General features: G+C 42.4%; 1 protein-coding gene across 1 annotated transcript in view; it reads right to left on the reverse strand.

The window, feature by feature from the left end:
• Nucleotides 1-1,994: 1,994 nt before the first annotated feature.
• The window catches only part of Gmeb2 (glucocorticoid modulatory element binding protein 2), a 41,222-nt gene continuing 16,854 nt past the window's right edge, over nt 1,995-26,362 (reverse strand). Inside the window, exons 3-10 of the mRNA XM_052184579.1 lie at nt 18,737-18,834; nt 17,928-18,055; nt 10,381-10,484; nt 9,037-9,194; nt 6,401-6,472; nt 6,022-6,159; nt 5,669-5,791; nt 1,995-4,956 (exon numbers count right to left, since the gene is read on the reverse strand). Coding sequence (XP_052040539.1) covers nt 4,316-4,956; nt 5,669-5,791; nt 6,022-6,159; nt 6,401-6,472; nt 9,037-9,194; nt 10,381-10,484; nt 17,928-18,055; nt 18,737-18,834 — 1,462 coding nt within the window. The 3' untranslated portion in view covers nt 1,995-4,315. The remainder of the gene's footprint in view (nt 4,957-5,668; nt 5,792-6,021; nt 6,160-6,400; nt 6,473-9,036; nt 9,195-10,380; nt 10,485-17,927; nt 18,056-18,736; nt 18,835-26,362) is intronic.

The following is a 26,362-nucleotide window of genomic DNA, read 5'->3' on the forward strand; positions in this document are numbered from 1 at the left end:
ACCCAAGTTTCAGTTTCATTTCTGGAACCCATATAAAAGGTGGAGAGAACTAACTCCACAAAGTTGACCTCTGACCTCCACATGCACACAGCACATGCACCCCAACATACATCATGCTCACAATGACATAATCATTTTTTAATAGGGAAGGTGTATGTGGTGACACAGGTCTATAATCCCACAGGAGAGGCAGAATGATTACAAGTTCGAAGCTATCTTGGGCTACAGTGATAAACTCTCAAACAGCAAGACAGTGACCTACATCTATCACAATGACAAAGTCCAAAATGCTAAGTATACTACATGGAGTGAGGGTGTAGGTCAACAGCCACACTCATTGCTGGTAGAAATGCAAAACAATATAACTATGCATCAGAAGACAGTGGCAATTTCTTACAAAACTAAAAAGAAATATTTCTGCATGATCCAGTAATGGTCATATATTCAAAAAATTGAGAAAAAATGTCCTCCTTCAGCAGGTGAATAGGAAAGCTGCAGTCTTTCCAGATGTGGGGTGTCAGCACCATCCTCTGTGGTGATGGACTGCTCCCCTGTTCCCCATTCTTCCTTTTTGCATTCTCTTCCAGCAAATAGCCAGTGGTGGAACCTGTCTCTAGGGACTTCTCAGTGGGGGTACAGAAGGTTGAACCCTTCTAAGCTAGTAGGGTTATATTCTGCAGCTGGTGACTACCAAAAATGTCAGGAATAGGTGTCAGATGGGCAGATGAAGGGATGTTCCCCTTGCCCAGAGGCAGAAAACGGTCCTTTGATAATGTTGGGATCAGAGTGACTGTAGAGAATGACAGTGAAGAAAAATGTGGACTCTCTTGGCCTGAGAGATGAGAGGGATGGCTTAGTGACGAGGGACTATCTGAAGTGAGATTGCAGAAAGGTGGCCTGAGCAACAGGTGCTGGTGACATCCTTCTTAGAGACAGGAAACAACAGGAATGAACAGGTTCAGGGGAGAAAATAAAAATTCTGTTTTGGATGCATTAAATCTGAGGTGCGTACAGATTTTCTGTGAGATCACAGATGTGCTGGAGATGGGGGGGGGCATGAAATGTGATGATAGGTAGGACCCATTGCCCACCTACTGGCTCTACTGCAGTGGAGCATGCTTATGGAAGAACACTGAATCACAGCAAGTCTTTAGATGGGAACTAGATATTTGTTTAGGTCCCCTTAGGAAGTCACACAACCATCAACACCCACCTCAGGAAGTCTATGCTTGCCCCAACTCTCATTAACTGACATGACATGCTATCTGCCTCTCTGTAGGATGTAGGAGAGGCCTACCTGTGGTCCCCTAGGAATGATAATACCAAAGAGGGGAACAGTGCTGAAGAAGGATCTCGAACAAGCCGGGCAAGGGAAGGCTACCTTGACAGCAATGGCCTCTTCTAATCCTCTAAAGAAGTTGCTGGAACTTCAGCATTGGGACAAGTTGAAGTAGTCACTCTGGCTTTATATCCTTACCTTGTTCCACATTCCTAATAGCTCTACAATGTCTACCTTGACTTATAAGTAGTAAATCTCTGTTGTTTCTGAGCCACCCTGTGTGCACAGTCTGATGCAGTGACAGGGAGGCTTATAGAGAGATGTCTAGCACCTATGCTATGCACAACTGCACTCTGAGCTGAACACAGAAGTCAAGTGGTACCTGGTGTAGTTATTAAAATGGTTTGAACAGGGAGTGGTTGTACACACCTTTAATCTTAGCACTCAGAAGACAGAGGCAGGTAGAGTTCCAGCCAACCAGGTCTATGTAGAGAGACCCTATCTCAAACAAACAAAAACAAAAAACCCACCTCTACCAACAAAAAACAAAATAAAAAACCAGTTTGACTTCAGGACCCAGACCATACATAACGGGACTCAATGGGAAGCTGTATCTGAAGGACATGAAACAATGCCAGCACTGTCACAAGGGCATGCATGGTTTGACAAGTTAAATTTGGTTTCTTCATAGCTTTCATTACAAGAGACAAACACATGAATTATAAAAGTGTTTTTATTTTAGGTCAAAGTACCAAGCAGATACTTGCTAAACACATACAAAGTAGAACTCAAAGAACTCAAACTTGCCCTTCTGCGTGCCTCCTGGGCAGGCATGGAAAGGAGCTTGCACCCTCTGCAAAACCAAATCCTGTCCTATTTTTTCAGAAAACCAAACTGAAAGTAGCCACAAGCACCTGTGTTTGCATGTGGAGGGGGAAGACCTTCCTTCCTGGGTCCTGAATGGCCCAACAAGCAGGGAACACAGCAATAGGAGTCAGTAGGAACCAAAGAGGCAGGTACAAACACGTTAGGGCAGTGATAACACTTCCTCTCCCAGAACTGAGGGTTCCATGCAGACGGGACTATTGGGCCTTCTCTGTCCTGCTAGAAGCTGCCTTGGAGGGTGGGCTGTAGAAAGCCTCTGAGGATACCGGGAAGGAGTGCTATGAGCTAATTCTGAAGCTGATTTGAGAATTATTTTTGTATGGCTCTGAAATAAACTTCACCTTCCAGTACCTCCATGCTCTAAGTGGCAAGGGACAAAAATGTTTCAACCTTGCTTTTATGAAGAAAGAAACTGGCCCACATCCCCAAAAGCAAATGACATATGGGTCTTGTGCCAAGGAAAGGCTCTTGGTTCCTAGGGCAGGAAGGTTTTATTTGTGACATTAATCTAGTCTGAGCTTGTAGACCAAGGACTTCAAGGAAGTACCACCCTGCTAGTCCTCCCAATACCCCTAAAGTCACACAGCTGCATATAACAAGACTTGAAACTCAATGAAAAAACAAATTTTAAAAAAGGAGTATATACATAAACAGGTAAACATCTGCTAAAAACAGCTGATTCTTGGCCACAGTGAACAGTGATGGAACAGAGGGAAAACAAGAACCTCAGTAGCTTGACATGGGGTGAGAGCAGGGGCAGGTAAGCATCCAGTCACAGCAATGGTGTAAAAGCAATCTGGGCACTTGAGGGGATGCATGGATGGAAGGACAAGATACCCTTCAAAGCAGTGAAATGGGACAATGGCCCTTCCTGCTGTGGGGCCCTGGAAAGGAAAGCCTTCAGCTGACAGAACAGGAGGTTCAAGAGGCACCTTAGGACTATCCTAGAACATCCTTTACCAAGAGGCCAAAACTTTGTTCCCTGAATTGTTTGGCTCCAAGTACTCTGGCCCCTAGCAAGGGCCCAAACCTAGACCTGTAAAAACTGCCTGAAGACAGCCTTCCATGGGACATTCTGGATTCTGTCTTCCAGCTGACTGATCCACCACTCTAAACAGCTTACACACCCTGGAGCTCTCAGAATAGAGACACTGAGTATTGACCAGAGAGGCCTAGCTCCACCTCCAGGAGAGATTGGGGGGGGGGGGGCAACTATAGGAGAGTACAAGAGCCAGCTGCACACAGGGAGTCATTTGAGCTATCCCAAGTCTTATGCATACCTCCACAAGAATCTTCCAGAGCTTTGTCTCAGGGAAAGACACTACTTAAGACCTCTAGCACCTGGCTAGGTGTGTATATATTGGTGCCCTGGGTCCCTCCCAGAACTGACTCAGGAGCCTAGGCACTCAGCATTGTTTTGGTTGAAAACACTATAAATTTGATTTTTCCCCTAGAAGGCTACTAAGCTATTTACTTAAAAACACCTGCAGCCCATGTGCAAAGGGGTCTAGAACATGCCAGGTCCACGAGACCCCTTCACCACCTGAGTGCCTGTGGGGTGGGGATGGGGTCCTGACTGGGGTCTGCATTTAGCCCCAGGGCATGTTCCCAACAATGAAGGAACATAGACACTGGCCATACTGAACCAACAGAGAACTGTGGGAAGAGACCAAATCCATAGGATCTATGGCTTCCACACTCAGGCATGCTGCCCAAGACATGTGTCAATAATGTTTCAGCAGGCTCAGCCCCATGGGGGTGCAGGCACTAGGACCTATGATTAGCTGGGCTCTGGTGCTGGCTCTGTAGCTGTACCAGAAGCACCCATGCCTCCTCCTGGTCAGTGGCCCTCTGGTTCCTGCTCAAGGCCCAATGTGTAAACAGGATTAATAAGCAACAGATGGAAAAGAGTATTTCCCACAAAAAAGGGGGAGGAAGTTTATACGTTGAAGACAGATTTTCCAGGTTGCTGGCAATATTCTGCCCTCTTTTCTTCTCTTGATTCATCCGGCAATCCTCTCTTTGGTTCAGCCCATCAGACCTGCTTGTGCTGAGCCAGCCCTGTGGCCTGTGTCCATAGTGGCCTCTGCCTGCAGTGGCCTGAGGAGAGGCAGCCAGCCCATCTTGGAAGGATTTTACCCTCCCTACCAGCTACTTCTGCTCATGGTCCTCTGCTACAGCTGCCACTTCAATAGTGGCTGTGTGCTCCTCAGGTCCAGTGGCAGCTGCTGTAGGCATTGTCACAATGGTGCTGCCTGCAGGTGATGCCTGAGCCACATTCTGTAGGGTAGGTCCCAGGCCAGGCAGAGTGAGCAGCTGCAAGGGGCTGACCACCTTTAGTACTGTGCTGCCATCCTGCATGGCAGCTGTGCTCAAAACTGTGAGGCTGGATGTGTCCGGATGAATCTCTACTGTGCTGGGGAAGGTAGAGCCAGAGGAGGCCAGAACAGTGTAGCCTCCAAGCAGTGGGGAGGCCGGTGAACTGGCTGGGGCAGCTTGAGGAGAGCCCTTGCCCAGGACAGTGGACGGCAGTGTAGATACTACTTTGCCAAGTGGCACACTGGTCAACTGGGACATAGGCATTCCTGGGCTAAGCGCAATCTGTGCAGACTGTGTAAGCACCTGGGAAGCCATAGCAGCTGGTCCAGATGTAGCCCGTGCAAGACGAGGCCGCTTCATAGGGGATGGCAAGGAAACTGGGGTCAACGTCATGAGCACATTGCTGAGGTGCTGGGACTTGTGCTTCAGCTCCTTGGCACGGCGGCGATGTTCATCACACTGTTGTTCCAAGGCTGCAGGGGACACACAGTATCACCACAGAGAACAGGGATGGGGACAGATAGTATTCTCACAGGGAAAATGCAGACATGTACAATCAGTGAGCAGATCATAAATCAACAGCAATCTGATGAGTAGAGGACTGCTTGCCAAAGGCTGGCAAGGTTGGCAGCAGTGGGTCCCTTAATGGTCCTCAGGTTGACCTAAGACCCCAGTTCCAAAGTGCTATAAGAAAAACCTTCCCCTCAGCACCAATGTGTTCTAGTGAGTTTCACATTAAAGTTGTTGTTAGATCAAAGCGACCAAGTAAAATACCTATTAACACACACACACACACACACACACACACACACACACGTCACATGCAGGACATACATTTAAGTAAAATCACCAGGGAAAATGTATTACTAATACACAAACACCACAGGACTGGCTCTGGCTGGAGCAGGTGTTTTTTCCATCTCCCTGTCCTATTTCTTTAAATAACTTGGTTCATCACAAAAAGATCAGTAAACAGAGACCTGTGCTTTCTGTACTGACAAGGTCGGACCACAGTCACTGGAATTTTACTGATTTTTCCATGTATGATGTCCTGCGCTGTTCTGACTAATTAGTCCTCAAATGAAAAGTTCATCTATGCAGCCATGTCTCAGAAAAATATGTGGACACATGACTAGAGAGGTGAGCCTACAGGATCCTCAAACCCCACATTGCTGCTGGGTATACCTGCCAGGTCCCGTGCATACTGTTCCCGAGAACGATCCATCTGGCACTTGTGGCTAGCTAGTACCTTCTTCACCAGATCCAGCATGCCAAAGTTTTGCACGATGTTGTTGAGGAGGACAGCATCTGAAAGGGACAACACCAACACTTAGTAAAAATCCAGGCTACTCCTAGAGTTCTTGAATTCCAGTGCTGGGCTGGCTCCTAATGGACCTCTTATGGAAGGAGCCAGCTCCAAAGATTTTCCTACTGACAACTCCCCTCAGCACAATAGGGTCCTGTGTTCAGGTTCAGCTTCCATCCCAGCCACATGGCAGAGCCTGAGGCTAGTGGGAAGGAGAATCAGGACCTCTTACCTCGGAGCTGCAGGGGAGGGTCCTGCACTCGCTGCTGCAGGCCTTTCATGGTTTCCTCTAGCTCCTGTTGGAATTCCTGTATGACTTCATCTAGTAAGCCAGCATCCTTCAGCCCCCGCCAGAATGCAAATGTGTCATCTGTGATGGAGAAAGAGTCAGGTAGACAGGATACAAATCGATGTATAGAGTAACTGACAATAGAAAGTAGTAAAGGACATCATCTCAGGAGGTCAGCACATAAAGCCTTGAGTTCCATTATCACAGCCTATAAATCTAGCAGGTCAGTGGTTGGATCCTAAACCCAGCTAGGATCAGATCATGGGTAGATAAGTTTCTGCCACAGGCCCACCCATAATCCTGAGAAGCTGAGGGAACATACCTCCAATGGTTGTGGTCCAGTCACCAGGGTCCTCACAGGTCTCTATGGTGATGGTGGCAGGTGAGCCATTCACTGCGGGTAAGGCAGAGCTGTGGGTGAGTGTTGCTCCACATTATATCCCCCAGAACTTAAAGTCCTGATAACCCTTCTAAGGCTCCATCTGAATCCTTCTTTGCCACCCATTTTCACAGAACTGGTATGTACAATATACTAGTAATTCTCTACTTTATACAAAGTACTTCTCTACTTCACAGTTGAGTTTATTTTCAATCATGGATGTCTTTAAACACACGAACAGGAAACACCCTCTGAACTATCATTTAACTTTAGCGGCTCCCAACATTTTGCTCCTCTAGTTCTATGTGCAAGTCCCTGTCACTAAGCCTTGGGAAGGAAACAGACAGGAGAACTCTCTGCCCACCTTGCCTCTCGCGCTGACCTATGGGTCACTCTTACCTCATCTAAATTTGACTGATGCCAGAGCAATCCTAGAACTCATCGTGTTTCCATTCTTTTATATTAAAAGAGAGACAAACCATCCATGCTAGTATATCACCAAATCCATTGCTGATACCTACAAATTCAATGACCATATAGTTTGTACTTAGAAATTCTGGAGTTTCTGACCAAGGCTTCATATACAGATCTAGTACAGAGGCAGACCCAGAAGCAGACATATTCCAGAAGCTTTCCAACTGGCCTACCACTCATCAATGTTGTAATGCTTGTGAGTCATGTATGCATGGAATCAACTGAACAGAAACACCTCTCTCTAGACATATGATATTAAAGCCAAAGACTCATAGAAATATTAAGCTGAAAAACTAAGTCCTAACCCCAATTCTGTCTTTCTCAGGTACTACAGCCTTGATTAGAGGGCTCAGAAAGCCTCTTGTTCTGACAGGAGATGGCACTAGCAGTTCCTATTTGCCCTGGCCTGTCACCTACAGTCAATGTTCTTTTTTTCAGGAACCACTATTTATTGACTATTTACTGTAAAGGCTATTCTATACATTTCCTTTTTGCATGAGACCTACAAAATAATTCCATGAAATTGGCATTCTGGCTACCATTTCACTAAGGCTTGCAGTAATAAACTAATAGATGTTCTTCCAGTCATGATGGAGCTACTACTACACAGTTGGAAACACTACAAGGTTGAAAATGCATTTAATACACTTATCTACCAAATCCCATAGTTTAGCTAATTCCAAGTATACTTAAAACACTTCACTAGCCTCTGAAGGGCTGTGACTCATTTTAATAAGGGAAGCCAAGTCAGCCACCAAGACCTGGACCACTCACTCCCCACAATGCCTTTTGTTTTGATGTGTCCCCACAAGAGCTCTGCCCTGACCCTCTAATATACCTGGTGCTTTGGGTCCAGAAAGGAACAAAGCAAAAGACACTGTCAGATCATGGTAAACCATAAACATGGACTTAGGACAGCTAACAAAAGTCAGTCCCTGACCTATGACCCTGGGTTACTCTGGGCTTCTGAAGAGGAGAATGCACCATTGTCAGAAGAGCTGAACCCTAACTCTGACTCTGCAAAATCTTGACCATCTAGTCTATTACAAAGCACTTTGAAGAACACAGAACTCATAGGGCCTCACTCCTCCCCATCCCTGGATGAGGCTCAATTGGCCCAGTTAAACAGAGGTCATAGATCCCTGATCACTTGGAAGTACATGTCAGCTTAACTGTAGAATGACAGCTTAGTGATACTGCCAAAAAAGAGAAAACAGATTAGCTTCACACAATAAGGAGCTCAAATTCTAACTTCATTCTCACTTCCATTTACAAAAATCCTCTCTCAAAACTGGACAAAGTTCTAGAAAACTGCAGGGCAGTAGTAGTACATGCCTTTAGTCCCAACACTTGGAGGCACAGGTAGGTAGATCTCAGTGAGGCCAGCCTGATCTACTGGGCTAGTTGCAGGATAGCCAGGGATACACAGAGAAACTCTGTCTCAAAAAACCAAGAAGAGGGGAGGGAATATAAAAGTCAAGCTTTCTGCAATTCTGAAGGATAGATATCAACAGAGGAGAATATCCTAAATTGTCACCCAAAATCAAAATGGCAGGAAAGACCTGCATCCAGGTTCCAGTAAGAGATCTGAAAAAGACAGTTTTTCAAAGCACGAAGCACCAAGGAAAAAAATGTATCTCTAATCCAGGCAAACTTTGAGTGAGAGAGCAGGCCTAGGGACATACGTAGGCCATCCTTAACCATTCTCTATACCCTTCTATATGTGAATTACTATTTTAAAATGAAAGTAAGAAAAGTGTTTTAAGATTCCCTACAAGCAGACAGGTGGCAGTGGTACATGCCTTTAATCCCAGCAGTTAGGAAACAGAAACAGGCAGATTTCTGTGAGTTCAAGGCCAGCCTAGTCTACAGAGTGAGTTCCAGGACAACCAGAGCTAAACAAAGAAAACAAAAAACAAACAAAAGATCCTCCATTAGCAAAACTAGCAAATTCTCAGATGTGCTTCCAGGAAGGCTACAAAGAAGGCTGACCTAACACTTCGGGGCCCCATGTGGAAAGAAACAGAAAAGGTGTACAGCAGCCAGGGAGGACTGGTCAGGGTAGCTGCAATTGACCTGTAAGACTGGCAGTCTCTTGCACCTACCATCAGCTGTAGCTGGTGTGAGCGGGATGTACTCTGTGGATGTGGGACTGCTCAGGGACACACGGGCCCCTGAGAGGTCAATCTTGGTGCTGCGGCAAGTATTAGAGCAGACCTTGTCATGCTGGTAGAAGTCTAGCTCTCCAGAGTCCATGATCTTCCTGTGGAGAGGCCAGAGCAGTTCAGGTGAGACCTAACTGAAAATACCTCATCCACTATCTAACTGCCGGGGTCAAAGTTGCCAACTGGTTCCACTGAGGTACAGATGGGCTACAACTTTCACTGTGCACAAAGCCTAATGTAAGTGCAGAACAGGCGGCACAGCCAACCCAGGCTACACACACAGCATTCTATCCACATGCGGGAGATGAAACTACTAGCTATCAAGTATCTACATTGTGAGTATGGACCAGGGGAGCAGTCCCACAGCTAACAAAGGTGGTGAGTGGCTCAGTACTGAAGAAGAGAGGTAGGAATCATTTCCAGGGGCAGTCTTGCCTTTTAGAAGGACAGAAAGGAAGTTACTCAAAGTTTAAATTAAGACACTATCTAAAGCTACAGTCACTTATTCTCACCTACCAGGGTCTTTCCTTCTAAACACTTCCTCTTGTCTCTTTGAGGTCTTGGATTAAAACTCGACCAGTTTCAGCCAGCCTATTATGACCCATAAACAGAAGGCCAGAGGCTCTAACTATACTTAGCCTATAGGCAGTACTGGCCTGAAACAATTCTAACATACCTCCCTCAGCCTGTGGTCTCAACAGGTAACCCATAAAACATATTCTAGAAAACAGAGGGGATCTTGGAAATAGAAGGCTGAGACCTATGAGAAAGTATCCAGAGCTGTTTTCTCTGAGGCTAAGTTCTGACTACTTTGACAGAAAACAGAGTACCGGAGGAAGTGGCTGCTTAGAAAGTGAGGTGGCACTGGTTGCTGCAATACTCCTAAAAGAGCATGCTAAATTCCAGATACATAGAGATGGGTATGGCTCTTGGGTCACAAAAGAATGTGAGCCTGACATGTCCTAAGTACCTATGCACTTTGCAAGGGATTTTAATGAAAAGTAATAAAAAAGACAGAAGTAAAGGGTAGCAAAAAGAGCTGTTTAAAAAAAAAAAAGCCTAAACGTCAATCTATGCACAAATACTAGATTATATCCTTAAGTTTTAATAGTAACATATTCGAAGTATACACACACCACCACCACCACCATTACCACCAAGTAAAGAATTAGTGGGAATTAAAATAAACTTAATTAAAATACCTGATCTTCAAAAATCTAAAACCAAATGAAAAAGCAATGGCTGCAAACCCCTCCCATCATCTTAAGCTGGTCAGATGCCCACCTGAGCATGATGCCATTCATCCGGATGGCTCTCTTCCAATCCTTCAAGGTAGATTTCCCTGCCAGGTGCACAAACTCCTTTGGGCTGATCACATGTTCATCGTACTAGAAAGAAACACAGTAGAGGACCTTCTCAGCCTGACATGGGCCTGGTGAAACTGCAGCACAGCCTATTTATTCTCCCTTCCTGCTCCAGCCTGTACTAGGGGTTCACAGCAAGAAAGAACCATAGCTCTATCAGCCACAGACCTCAGTATAGAACACTCTGATACAGTGTTGGAATATCCCCAGAGCCAGTTCCCTACCTGATACTTGGCATGCTACAGCCCACAAAAGTGTATTATATAGAAGATGAAGGGGCAGACCGCAGCAGAGAAGAGAGCTTATGTACTCTTCTACTAGAAAAGACACAGCAAATCTCTTTCTTATGGATAATTTATTCCTTTAGTGATATGCACCCATATTACACTAGAAAAAAGTGATATTAATCAAAACACAAACATAGCCTGCCAATGGATGACACCTTGCCTGGATGGGCCCACTAAGAAGCCACAGAAATGTAAAATGCAGAATGTTCTTCTGTCTTGTATATTGCTCATACATGTCCACCTCAAAGTCAGGAGAACCACATTCTTCACTCAATAGTGTTCTATGGTTTGCTAAGGCAGAAAGCTTAGAAAAGTAAAACATACTATTCATTTTTCTTAAGCAAGCAATGACTAGAACCAAAGAATGAAAATAAAGTTTGGATGGGCTAGTTTCTGCAAGTAGCATGGTCACAACTCTCATGACCATCTTCTGGTGGAAGGGATGTGCCTGATTCCCTGAGAACCAGTGCAACCCTTATAATCCATAGCAATAGGAAAGAACTCTCTTCACACTGTTGATCAGAATAGCACTGGAAGACCACTATAGTGCCCAGTATTCAGCCATTCATCCTTCAATTAATAACCTCTGCTCATCTAACCTTGCCTTGCTAGTCTGATTTTGCTTACATCTGGCGATCTGGTTCAGGAACCTAATCTGTTTGCTACCCCTTTCCTTTCCTCCTTTCATGTGGGATGATGGCTTGCTCCATTTCTTTTCTTCATACTCTATGCTGGGCCCTGAGCGTATTATGCCTTGACTGTTACAGGCCACTAACCACTGAGCATTACTGTGTAGTTAGTATTCCCCTCTATTTAATTGTTTATTTATTTACTTGCTTATTTGCATTTGAGATAGGATCTTGCTATATACCCATGGCTGGCCTGGTAATTACTATGTAATTCAGGCTGGTCTCAAGTTCACAGTCATCCTCCTGCATCAGCCTCTTGAATGCTAGGATTACTATTAGCATTTGTGCCCATGTCTGGCTACCAAACACTTCATCCCCATCAGTGTTGTCCTCATGTCTTTTACCCTCCATATTCCTCAGCATAGCTTAGATCTATGCTTCTGTCTGGGATCTCTTGTTTTCTCTACATGAAACATATTCAGAGCATTCTTTGGAGAAGATATGCTGATGACAACTTAGTTTTGTCTGAAAATGCCTATTTCATACTTATGTTCAGGGATAGCTTTTTGTTAAAAAAAAGAAAAAAAGATTTATGTATTTATTTATTTAATGTATGTGAGTATATTGTCTCTGTCTTCAGACACACCAGAAGAGTGCATACAGATAGTTGTGAGCCACCATGTGGTTGCTGGGAATTGAACTCAGGACCTCTGGAAGAACAGTCAGTGTTCTCAACCGCTGAATCATCTCTCCAGCCTCCAAGGATAGCTTTACAATAATTCTCTTGTATCATAGGGAGAATCTAGCACTATATAACCTCTGGCTCTACCTCATTGCCTTTTGGATTCTCCTGAGCAATCTCCCACTGCTCTTTAGCTATTTTTACTTTTTTGTTTTGTTTTGTTTTGTTTTTTGTTTTTGCTTATTTGTTGGAGGTATGATCTCATTGTGTAGTCCTTGCTGGCCTGGAACTCTTTATGTAGACCAGGCTGACACTGAATTCAGAATTCTGCCTTGTCTCTGCCTCCTGAGTGTGTGCTAGGATTTAATATATGCATCATCATATTAACAAGCTGGCCCTTGTTATTTTGTTTTAGGTACTGAAACCAGGGCCTCTCATCAACTTTCTGGATGTTTTAGGAATCTTTACCCTGTCATTTTGGTACTTCACTATGATGTTATCTATGGGATATATTTTTTTATCTAATTTTTATTTTGATATAATTTCAAACTTATGGAATAATTACAAGGATAATTCAGGAACTCTACTACACTTTCTTCAGAATCAGAGCTATTTCACTAGGCCCTTCTGTACCACTGAAATCTACAAAGATATATATATGCACGGCACGTCTTCTAGACTAGAGAGACCCTTAGCCCTTGACCCCATAGCACAGACACAGCCATAGTATATAGACACAGACTAGGATCAAGGTACTCTGATACAATCACAAAACAGTTTCCCAGATCAGGAAATCATCAGTATATTAGTGTCCACCTGCAGTCCATATTCAACTATACCAACTGTCCCAATTACAGCTTTTATCCCTGTTTTGTCTTGATACTGAACTCAACCCAAGAATGACAAGGTTCATCAGAGTCTTTCATAAAACCACTTCCCAAACTGCCTTTATTTTCTTTACTTTTGCATTTTTTTAAGCATACAGGACAGGTTTTCATTTGTTTTTTTTGTTTGTTTACTTGTTTGTTTTTTTAAATGTATGTATATAAGTGTTCTTCTTGTATGTATGTATATATGTATGTATGTATGTATGTATGTATGTATGTATGTGAGTGAAGCATGAATATGCCTGGTGCCTGAACTGGTCAGAAGATGGCATAGGATCCCCTGGAACTAGAGTTATAGATATAGTTATATAGAGAGAGAGCTGCCATGTGGATGCTAGAAATTGAACCCAGATCTTTTAACTGCTAAGATATTTTGTAATCTTGTTTTTATTGTCGTTTGGAGTTTTTGATGGGGGTCGTCTTTGAATGTTTGAGACATATGTAGCCTTAGGTGTCCTAGAACTTGTTCTACAAAGCTATACAGAGGCCAGGCGGACCTTGAACTCACAGAGATCCACCTGCCTCAGCCTCCTGTATGCTGGGATTAAAGGTATGTGCCACTACCCAAGTTTTGTTTTTGTTGTTGCTGCTGTTTGTTTTGAAAGCAGGGTTTCACTGTGTAGCTCTGGCTGTCCAAGAACTTGCTATGTAGCCCAAGTTAACCTGGGACTCACAGAGATCTGCTTGTCTTTGTCTTCATATATTAAGATTAAAGGCATGTACTATCATGCCTGGCTCTTCAGGTTGGGTATTTTATTATAGTTCTGTCTCCCAACTTGTATTTGAAGTTTGTCCCAGGAGTCAGGAATACTTAGCCCACCACTCCTTCCATATTCACTGGTGGACTTTCTCAGGAAACCTTGCTTCTCTCTATGTACATACCCAATAGAAGTATACTTTATATAAGTAAGAAAAATTACATGAAATGAATTGCAATAAACTTATCTTATTTCCCAGTCATTAAGCCATTGCCAAGGAGTCGGTAACCTCCAAGCCCCTTTCTTCCTGACACTGCATTCCAACTTCTGCTTTTTGTACAGACTAGTTTTACGGAGAAAAAAATATGTTACATGTACACTATCCATATCCTCCACTCCTTTTAAATTTACTGTTGATAAAGTAAAGATCACAACTAGCTTCCTATTAGTGCTGAGTTATATCTTTAGGAAAATTAACAAAAAAATGCAGGAGGATCCTTACTACTGTCTAGGTGATCACCGATGAATAGAATCTAAAGAAACTAGTCAATTTTTGTTGGTGTGTGTGTGCATATATGTATGTTTATACACATGTATGGAGGCCATATGAGAACATGTACCATAGGTTCATATATCTGAATACTTGGTCTCCAGTTGGTGAAACTGTTTGGGAAGGATTATGAGATCTGGCCTTGGAGAAGGCATGTCATGGGAGTGAGGTTTCAAAGGTTCACACCACTGCACCCACCTATTCCCCTCTCCCTCCCTCCCTTGAGCTGGTGACTCAAGATGAAAGCTCTAGACTACTGCTCTAGTGACATGTCTTCCTACCTGCTACCATATTCCCCACCATAATGGCCATAGACGCTAACCTTCTGGAATCATGAGCCCCAATAAACTCTTTCTATTATAAATTGCACTGGTTATGGTGTCTCTTCAAAGTAATAAAAAAGTAACTAAGACATTCACCAAACTTGAATCTCACTAATTTGAAAGACTAGCTAACTATGAGCCCCATACATTTTCCTGTCTCTGTCTCTTTAGTGTTGGAATGACAGTATGCACCATGATGCTTTAAAAAAAATATGGTACTAGGATTTTTTCTTAAGTATAATTTAACTACAACATTTCTCCATTCCCTTTCTTCTCTCCAAATCATCCCATATACCCTTCCCTGTTCTTCATATTTATGGCCTCTTTCCCCACGAATTGTTATTACATGCATATATGTATGTATGTATGTATGTATACATAAATATACCTAAATATAACCTGTTTAGTCCATATAATGTTACTTATATATGTTTTCAGGGATAACTATTTGGTACTACACAACTAAGTGGTGTGATCTTCTCTAGAGAAGATCACCTCTCCCATTCCCAGTTTTCCTTAGTAGCCTATAATTCTTTGTGTAGGATTGAAGCTTTGTGGATTTTCTCCATCCAGTTTAGCATGTTTGTTGGTGTCATGCTTTTTCAGATAATGTTTGAGTCATGTAGGTGAAACGTTATAACTGTAGCTTCTGATATTACTAGAAGACACAACCTCACAGCAATCTTCAATCATGCATAGCAAACCCTTTACTAACTGAGCCAGCTATTGATCACAAAATATGTTTTTATTTGTGTGATTTTTAGATAGTACTGGAAATTGAATCTAGGGTCTTTTGGTGGTTAGACAAGTGTGTGTGTGCATGCACACCAGCAGACTCATGCTTATGCACTGAATCAAATCCCTCAAATGAGGGAATTGCCTAAAATATAATATAAGCAAAGTAACTTAGCTATGGTGTAGCCAGTACAAGAGCATTTGTCAGCTCTTTGGCAGAGATTAGACTGGCTAAGGATGATCAGCTGAAGGCTCAAAGACTTCATATCAGTTGTTTTCAACTTGTTGGTCATAACTCCTTCAGGGATCTAACAATACTTTCACAGGGGTTGCATATCATGATTCACAACAGTAGCAAAATTACATAAAGTAGTAACAAAAATAATGTGATGGTGAGGAGTCACCACAACATGTGGAACTGTATTAAAGGGTTGCACACAGCATTAGGAAGGTTAAAAACCAATTAAAAAGAAAAAAGATTTATTTATTTATTTATTTTATATATGTAAGTACACTATCACTCTGTTCAGGCAAACCAGAAGAGGGCATCAGATCCTATTACAGATGATTGTGAGTCACCATATGGTTGCTGGGAATTGAACTCAGGACCTCTGGAAGAGTAATCAGTGCTCTTAACCACTGAGCCATCTCTCTATACTGAGAACCAATTCTTTAGATGCTTGTAGCTCATGGAAGCTTAATTAAAGATTTCGTTGCAAGATGTAGAATTTATTTTCTGCCTTGTATCACAAGTTTTAAAGTATCACAGCTTATATCATAATCTGGAATCTGCTTTTTAACATAATACAACACATTTATGCAATAAACTGAAAAGGTGGGTATGAGGGACCTTATCTTACTCAAGTAATGTTATTTATTTCTCTCTTGTCATGCTAGGATTAAACTCAAGACATGTACATACTAAACAAATGATCAGCCACTGAGCTCTAGCCTGCTTTATTGATTTTAACATTAAATTATTTCAGATGGGAGCCTTTCTGTTTATCTGGGAATCCTTTAGGTCTTTCAAAAGACAAACTACAGTCTTCCCTCATCATGAAGTCTTTAGCCTCCTTTCTCACAGACAGATTTGCCATCTCTTTTCCTCCTGTTTTCACCTGCCACTTTCTTCTTCTATCTATGAACTGAGCTTTGGATGAAGTCTTTAGTTTTATCCTCCTGATCACTAATCTTCTCTTCAACTATGTCTAATCGCTGAAACTGATCCCCCAAATATTTGGTTTAATTCTATTCATTTCTAGATCTGGTTTTTTGTCTAATAGGTTATGCTTCACTCATGTTCTGCCTTCTCTTCTATTATTGTGATAAATTTAAAGTAATTATTTGGAGTTGGGAGATGGCTCTGTTGGGAAAGTGCTGACTGCACAAACATGAGGAATCTGTTTGGATCCCCAGCACCAACATAAAAAACTGGGTATAGTGGTACATGTCTGTAATCCTAGTTGTGAGCTAATTCTGAGTCTATATGTGCTCACCAAAGACACCTTGTTCCCTTTGCCCAGTATTTTGGTTTTCTTTCTATGTAAGGCACTCTTTTCCCCTCCTTAGAACTTTCTTCAAAGAGGACTTTTCAACGATTTCTATCAATTTTTGGGAGAAGTCAGGCAAGAAATTACTTAAAGCTAAGATCTTCTCTGATGGAGGTTCTAACCATACTGCCACAGGCCAATGTTCTAAAGATTCTGCTCTCATTCTTAAACTGGAAGTGCTAGCACTCTGCTCAGGGTGGACAGAGGAGGGCTGATGTTATGAATCTCATCAGTACCCATTTTAGAGACCAGCCCCTCTCTAAAGACATTCCATGAGGAGCCCAGCAGAGAAAACTGAGATAACCCATGTCTTGAGCAACAGCAAGACTCAGCATTCTGTCTGTGTACTCTACTCATACTTGGGCCCCAGAACTGATGACTTTTAACTTTTGCTACCTTAAAATAGCTTTATGGTGGGATAGAGAGATGGTTCAGTGGTTGAGAATACTTGTTTTCTTGCAGAGGACCTACATTCAATTCCCAGAACCCACATGATGGATCACAATCATTCATAACACCAGTCCCTGGGAATTTGATACCTTCTTCTGGACTCCTAAGGAAATAGGCATGCATGTGTTTCACATACACACATGCAAGCTAAATAGTCATATATATAAAATAGGAAAAATAAATTTAAACCAGTTTTATGAATACATCTTAGTGATCTGTTTTAATATAAGATGAATTTAGGTACTAACCTACCATGTTTCCAGAAAGAGAATACCTTTCCCACTCAACATCCCCCAGCTACTAAAGGAGTCTCTTCAGAGCAAACCTCAGTCTGCCAAACAAAGCCACTTGCAACTCAGAGGCCATAGCTTCTACCAAATACCTAAAAGGAATAATTGTGCTTAATATAAATAAGAAAAATGACAAAAACTACACTATCATAAACTTATCCTCCTTCAAATTAGGTATTTCTTCTCATTAACCTGTCTCTGTTGCTTTAGCTCAGCCAAAATGACTTTTGTTTTTCCTCACTTCACTCATTGGTCCCAGAGACCTCCTGTCTCCCCAGGCCCATGAGATTCAGCCTCTAGAGGAGTGTCCAGCATAGGCAGATACCACCCCAACCCCCAAGCAGGAAGAAGTGCAGGTAAAGGTGTGCGCCTCACCTGACCCTCACCTGAACACATTTCACATTGATGCCAGGGCACACAAACTTCCTCCAAATGAGGTTAGCTCTGCTGTCTCCGCAAGTGATGGGGTACACAATTTCAGCCTCTAAGTTCTCCCCCTCTTCAGCCATCTTCACTTCTCACAGAGACATGGACAAGAAAAAGTAGAAACAGAAAATCAGTTACAAACTTTCCAAAGCATTTCCACAAATGTGGAAAGCAGTCACCAACCTGAAACCAAACTGAGATTCAAGAAGGCCTGAAACACAGCCCAGGAGTAGGGGTTCCCATCAATCCCAAGGAGAATTTCAAATTAACCCACAAAACAGATTTAACTAGTTATCAGTAACTATTAACCACAATATTAAAATAAGCTCATTAAACAATGCCCAATTGAAGAACCATGTTAGATGACAAAATCAAACCATAGTAGAGCTGTTAGGGAATCAAGTTTTAGGTATCCCAACTCTTTAATCTGGCTACAATCACTCACTGGTAGTCAGAGGAAACAGGAAGGATACAGTAGCAAAACAACAAAATACAAAAGAAGAAAGAGCTACAAGGTTTGGGGTGACTCTTCTTTCTTTTTTCCACCAGTGGCTGGTATAAGTACTTCTTATTTCAGATACAATGTGACCCTACCTCTTAAGAAGACCCAGGACCTGGTCTCTTATATGTTGGGAAACAGCCAAAACATGGGCCTAGTTAGCTTTGGCTGCTACCTTAACTGCTGGACTGCCCAATCTCTGCAACAAAGAGTAGGCAGAAGGCAGGCTTCCCACCTAATAACAGCTTCCCAGCCAATAGGGTTTCCTACCTAACACGGCTTCCTTGAGCTGTGAGGAGGCTGTAAAGGCAGCAGCAGCTGCAGCTGCTGCATTTTCTGTTTCCATGTTATCTTCTGTCAAATCACCCCTGGTAGATAGAGAAAAAGAACATCAGAATCACCAAGTGCATACTTTGTAGCCTTTAGCACATCTTCACCATAGAAGGATGACTGCCATTATTGACAAACCAATTATACTTCTCTAACTTTATTCAGAAATTGTAGTGGCTACATAGTCAGAGAAGAATGTAAACACAAGTACCTATGTCACTCTCAGGAGAATAGGTAGCTTGCATTAACTGTTCCATTTTTGCTTGTCTCCAGTGTCCAGAATGGCATGGCCAACAACAAAGCCAGTGTGAAGAACTTATAGAAGCAACAAATGCTTATGTGGGAATTCAAAACCCTTCTTTCTTTCTTTAGTAAAGTTTTCTATTTCCAAGATAATAATTTCATATTTTTACCAAAGTTGCTAAAAATACAAAATTTATAAAGCTTTAGAAATCAAACTCTGAGGCTAGGCAGTAGTGGTGCACGCCTTTAATCCCAGCACTTGGGAGGCAGAGGCAGGCAGACTTCTGAGTTCAAGGCCAGCCTGGTCTATAGAGTGAGTTCCAGGACAGCTAGGGCTATACAGAGAAACCCTGTCTTGAGAAGGAAGGAAGGAAGGAAGGAAGGAAGGAAGGAAGGAAGGAAGGAAGGAAGGAAGGAAGGAAGGAAGGAAGGAAGGAAAGAAGGGAGGGAGGGAGAGAGAGAGGGAGGGAGGGAGGGAGAGAGAGAAAGAAAGAAATCAAACTCTGAGACATATACTCAGAAAAAAAATTTCATCTTGACCAACCCTTATCTCATACCAAAATAAATATGAACAAACCAAAAGCAAAGGCAAAAGGTGAAACTATATAGTACTGAAACATTTTTAAAAGGAGAAAATTAGTAGTAGTAGTTATAAAATGGTAACAGTTTCTCTTATATATAAAATCCAAAATCACAAAACGGATATCTTTTGCTTAAAAACTCAAAAACACCTGAGGATGCCTCTTAGCTCAGAGTACCTAAGTAACATGCACCTGGATTTGATTTCCCAATAACACATAAAATTGGGCATGGTGGTACATGCCTGTAGTCTCAGAAGTCAAAGTAACCAGAAGTTGAAGGTCATCCTCAAATATATAGTAAATTTGAGGCTAGCCTGGGCTACAAGACCCTATTTCAAAATAAACAATCAAATATAGAAGCCAGGACCAGTGAGATAACTCAGTAGGTAAAAGCACTTGTTGCCAAAACTGACTGACAACCTTAGATCAATCCTCAGAAGCTAGTCTTCTGACCTCCATATGTGCATTGTGGTGCCATGTGTACGAACACACAGACACATACACATACACACACACACACAATTTAATTGATTAATTAAAAATAACAGAAGTCAGGGCAGCAGCACATACTTATGATTCCAGCACTCAAGAGGAGAAACGGGATCACTCTAAGTTCCAGAGAAGCTTAGTCTACTTGGCTCATTCTAGACTATCTGGGGCTACATAACAAGACCCCACTTTCAAACATCCTCCAAAATTAAAAAGAAATTAATAAAAAATTTAGGAGCTAAAGAGATGGCTCAAAGGTTAAGAGTACTTGCTACTTTTACAGAGGACCTAGGACCTTGGTTCAATCCCAGCACCCATACGGTAGTTCACAACTACCTATAATTTCAGTTCCAGGTGCTCCAGTGCCCTCTTCTGACCTTTATGAGCACTGCATGCACACAGTACACTAGAATACACGCAGGCAAAAGACACATATATACATATACAATAAAAATGTTTCTTGGATTTGTTTTTTTCGAGACAGGGTTTCTCTGTGTAGTGCTGGCCATCCTGGAACTCACTCTGTAGACCAGGATGGCTTCAACTCAGAAATTCGCCTGCCTCTGCCTCCCAGAGTGCTGGGATTACAGGCGTACGCCACCACTGCCCGGCAATAAAACTGTAAAACTCAAACAAAGCAGCCAGAAGCCTCATACCATACCACAGCCACATGTTTTTCTCCTGCTTTTGTATACTTTTAAATGCCAGACTCTGAATCAGTTGGTTTTTGTTATTTTTAATTAAAACACATAATAAAAGATTAAAAAACAAAAAACCAAAACTCTGTCTCTTTGTTTTGAGACAGGGTCTCACTGTGTAGCTTTGCAGGCTTTGAACTCAGAGATCCACCTTCCTCTGTCCCCCAAATGCTGAGACTAAAGGTGTACGTCATTACAATAAATAAATAAATAAATAAATAAATAAATAAATAAATAAATAAATAAGATGAAGGTCTTGGGTTGATGAGAAAATCCCTAGAACCTATGTAAAAGTGGAAGGAAGAACCAACTACTCCAAGTTGCTCTCTGAGTTCCACACAAATGCCATAGCACACATGCAATACATTTAGAAAAACAAAAACTCCTTTTAGTATGGATGGGAAAAAAACATAAAAAATTCTTTTTGTTGTTGTTTTTTCTTTTTGAGACAGGGTTTCTCTGTGTAGCACTGGCTGTCCTGGAATTCACTCTGAAGACCAGGCTAGACTTCCACTCAGAGATCCTCCTGGCAGTGGGCTTCACTTTCTTTCAGCCATGGTGAGGCAGAATATTGTGGTGAATAGATATGACAGGGCAAAGTTGCTTCCTGTGCTGGGATTAAAGGTGTGCACCCCATCACCCAGCCCTATAAACTACTTTTTAAAAGAGAGAACACAAGAACAGTCAGAGGGGCAGTCTACCAAGGTTCACGACCAGAGCTATCAGAAACCTGTGAAGAGGGGCTGGAGAGATGGCTCAGCGGTTAAGAGCACTGACTGCTCTTCCGAAGGTCCTGAGTTCAAATCCCAGCAACCACATGGTGGCTCACAACCATCTGTAATCGGATCTGGTGCCCTCTTCTGGTGTGTCTGAGGACAACGATAGTGTATTCATATAAATAAAGTAAATCTAAAAAAAAAAAAAAAAGAAAGAAACCTGTGAAGAAATTGTTTCTAATTCTTAAGAAATGCAAATAAAGACAATGGTGAGAGCTGGGATGCTCAGTGGAAGAGTGTTTACCTAGTGTTATCAAGAACCTGGGTTCAATCTCCAGAGCAGGGAGTAAAAAAAAAATGAGTGAAAAAACACTTTCACAAAGATGGATGTATCACCAAGATATTTGAGGAAAAGTTAATGGAGTGGAACAGCAGCATCCCAAATAGCTAGAAATACCCAAGAGAGCACATGTCATGGTTTAGATATAATGTTGAAGGCTTAGTTCCCAAAAGAGCAATATTAAGAGCTGGAACTTTTGTAGGAAGTGACTGGTTCATGAAGGCTCTGACTTTATCAACTGACTAATCACTTGATGGATGATGATAATATGATGGCATTATTAAGAGGTTGTAGAAAGTAAATGTCTAATTTAAAAAGTAAACCATTGAGAGTATGCTCTAGAAGGATGTATCCTCTCCCTAGATCTTCCTGTCATTTTCTTTTTCCTAGCTGCCAGGGAATGGGCAACTCTGCCCTGTCATGTCCATTTACCACAATATTCTACCTCACCATGGCCAAAAACAATGAAGCCTACTATCATGCTCTGAAACCACTGAAGTCATAAACTCAAATAACCTTTTCCCCTTTTAAACTGTTTCTCTCAGGTATTTGTTACAGTGATGAAAAATTGACAAGCAAGTAGTAGTAGCCCCTCCCCCCAAAATAAAAACCCATGAGAGGGCATTTTGTCCATTACTTACAAAACACATGCCCTCTGACGTAGTATCCCCACTACTAGGGATCAATTCTACCCAGTATTTCTACTTAGATATGTGCAGAGTCAATGCCAACGGCCTTGATCAGGAACCTTATCTATTCTGGAAACTGGGAAGCTATGCAGACAATCTGGGAGAAATCTAGTATGACAGTGCTTATGACACCTGAATGTGGAGTGTATGTACCTAATCTGTACAGGTTTCATTAGACACACATACTATCAGGACTGGCTGTGGGCATTCTTTTTATTCCCTTGACTTTTTTTAAGACAGAGCCTCCTGACAGAGGTCTTCTAAGTGCTAGATCTCAGAAAGGAGACAAAGAGCACACAAATTCCCAGTTCACCATAACCTATAGAAACAAGGACATGGGCCAACAAGTTGAGTCAAGCTAGAGACAGTATCTATTTGGTAGGAAGCCAGGCCCCAAAGGGTGATTTTTCAGCAGAATCTCAAAAGACTGTGAATCAGCCAGGTAGAAGTAGCTTGCTTAGTGCTTGAAGTGGGCTGTGGACCAAAGAGTTTCCTCCTGTGAGGCAGGGAATTGGAAGGTACCTCTGGCAGGGCCAAGGTTGGGGAAGCCCTTTGGATCTTTAAACAGTAGAGAGATATATCAGGTTCATATATTATAGAGAGTATTCTGGCAATAGAGAAAAGAACAGGTTTTAGGGGTGGGAAACAGGCTGAGAAAACACTTAAGGGCAGGAAAAAGAACTTCAACAGCAGAAAAGACTGAAGATCAAGGGACAAAAGCCAAGGACCATGGTACCAATAAAAGAAGACCTGAAGATAGGTTGGTTGTCTTAAGACTGCAGCACAGTCTAAGGTCCTGGGAAAAGAGTAAAATAGAGCATGATAAGACGGTAACTGCGGAATACATAGAATCTGGTTAGGAGACTGACAAAGTCTCCATTCACAGAACCATCCTAGGCCCCTGGAGGCATAAGGATACACATAGGGAAACCTGCTTACAGGCCATACCTAGAAGCATCCTTCTCATAGCCCTGCAGTCAGTGCCCCTCATGGGCAGCCATTATCCTAGCTGACTTTTGCTACTTCCTTTTTATTTTATCTTGTAGGGTTTTGCTTTTAGACAGGGTCCCATGTGGTTCAGGTTGGCCTTGAACTCCTTACAAGGCCCTGAACTACTGATCTTCCTGCCTTTACCTCCCAAGTGCTGCCTTTATTAAAAGTGTGTACCACTATACCATACTTGGGTTTATTGTGTTTGGATTTCTGCTCTTGCTTCTTGTCTTTTGAGACAGCCTCTTACTGTATCACTGTGTAGTCCTAGCTGGCTTGGAACTCAGAAATCTGCCTGCCTCTGCCTCTCAACTGCAGATATTAATTAAAGGTCTGAGCCACCACACCGGGCAGTTCACTACCTCTGAACTTCACATGAATCACAGATGTGTCTTCTCTGGATCCTCTTTCCTTTACTAACAGGTCTCTGGCATCCATGGCTGCTTGCAAAGCTATAGCCTTCTCTCCTGTGGCTAGATGGTGTTCAGTCTACAAAATGTCCACAATCATTACCCAAGCAATAGACAATTTTCTAAGCAAGTCTACAATTCATCAGAGGTCAGAGCTTGGCCTAAGACAAGGGATTCCTCAGTGAAAGCGCTTATGAATAAGAGGGTCCTGGACAGCCAGCCCACAGGTTAAGAGCTACTGCTCTTCCAATGCCCTGGGTTCAATCCCAAACATACACCACAGTTCACAGCTGTCTGTAACTCAGTTCCATGGGATTCAACACTCCCTTCTGGCATTCTATCCAAAAGGCACCCAAGAAGTATACAGACATACATGCAGGGAAAAAATCCATATAAATATAAATATCCAAATAAAAATTAACTAAGAGGGTCCTTAGGAAGATAAGGAAAACAAAGGTAGTATAAGATATAGATGATTCCTGGGAACAGCAGTTAAGGCCTAAGGCCAGGGTACCAATGTTTGGTAAAATCAGATATCCAGGCCCTGGAGAGGCTGCCTACAGTAGTAACCCAGTTTGGACAACAACATGTAAATAGAAAACACTCTCAGACTTACCAGACATCCCCAGGAAGGTCAATGGGTATTAAGAACAGTCTAAGAGTATAGGAAGAGGATGTTACTCTGGGTTAAAATACAGGGTATTCATGTGAGCAGTGGTAGCAAATGCCTTTAATCCTAGAAGGCAGAGGAAGGTGATGTGATCTCTATGCATTTGAGATCAGCCTGATTCACACAGTGAGTTCCAGAGCAGCCAAGGCTACACAGAGAAACCTTGTCTCAAAAAAGCAAAACAAGAGCTGGAGAGATGGCTGGACTGGAGAGATGGCTCAGCGGTTAAGACTGCTCTTCCAAAGGTCCTGAGTTCAACTCCCAGCAACCACATGGTGGCTCACAACCATCTGTAAAGAAATCTGATGCCCTCTTCTGGTGTGTCTGAAGACAGCTGCAGTGTACTCAAATAAAATAAATAAATAAATCTTAAAAAAAAAAAAAACAAAACAAAAGCAAAACAAAACAACCCATAGGCTACTCACTACAGAGAAGAAAGAAGAATCCAGAGCTGTGTCATGCATACTAGGGCACACTTGCCCACTGTGAGACCTCATGGTTAAAGTCCCACCACAGCCTCCAGCCTGACCACTCCCCTCACAGATTTATGTACCAGGTACTTACTCTACATTAGCTCAGGAAATCTAGAAAGCTCAGGAAATAGTCCCTGAACAGTAGGCATATCTGTACTAAGGACTTAACCTGATCTCTCTTGTGGAATATTTGATGATGTTAAGTCAGCTCACTACTTCCCGAATCCTCAAGATTCATTTTATCTTAAAACAGGTTAGAATGGGGCCAGGCGGTGGTGGCGCACGCCTTTAATCCCAGCACTTGGGAGGCAGAGGCAGGTGGATTTCTGAGTTCGAGGCCAGCCTAGTCTACAGTGTGAGTTCCAGGACAGTCAGGGCTACACAGAGAAACCCTGTCTCAAACAAAACAAAACAAAACAAAACAAAACAAAAAAAAACAACAAAAAAACCCAGGTTAGAATGAAAGTTGAATAGAAATACAAACTTGAAATCTAATTTTAAGACATATTAAGAATGACTCCTCATTAATGACGGTGCACATCATTAATCTCAGCACTCAGGAGGCAGAGGGAGGCAGAGCTCTGTGAGTCCAGGATAGCCTGATTTACATAGAAAGTTCTAGGCCAGCCAGGACTATTTAGAACAGTGATTATTAATCTTCCTAACTCTGAAACGCTTTAACAGTTTCTAAGTTGTGGTGACTCTACATAAAACTATTTTCAGTACTACCTCATAACTAATTTTGCTACTGTTATGAGTTATAACATAAATATCTGATATGTAGAATATCTGATATAACCCCTTCAAAAGGGTCATTCGACTCCCAAAAGAGTCTCAACCCACAGGTTGAAAACCACTGATTTAGACAGACCTTGTCTCACAACAACAACAATAACAACAGTAGTCAGGATTACTCTGATCTGAACAGTGATATTAAGTGGGAACACCTGGACTCCAAGGAGTATGCAGGAACTTGGAAAGGAAGCTATCCTCCCTCCAAAGCAAAAGACAATGACAAAACTAAAATTACACCTTGTCCAAAACAAATTCTTCCAAGGAAGGAAGTCAGGAGTGGGGGTGGGGAAAAGAGACCCAAAACCTTTAGTGCTATTTAGAAAGAATCTATAGCTCCTGACTTAGGAGTCAGTAGAAAATCCACTATGGTCATCAGCAAGCAACAGGCTAGCATTAAATGGAGAAGGCTGAGGAAACTGAAGTGAAGATCAAGAGGGGAAGTTCCTCCACGGATGTGGATAGTTCCTCTGCA

This window comes from Apodemus sylvaticus, chromosome 5, assembly GCF_947179515.1.
Source record: "Apodemus sylvaticus chromosome 5, mApoSyl1.1, whole genome shotgun sequence".
Taxonomy (NCBI): domain Eukaryota; kingdom Metazoa; phylum Chordata; class Mammalia; order Rodentia; family Muridae; genus Apodemus; species Apodemus sylvaticus.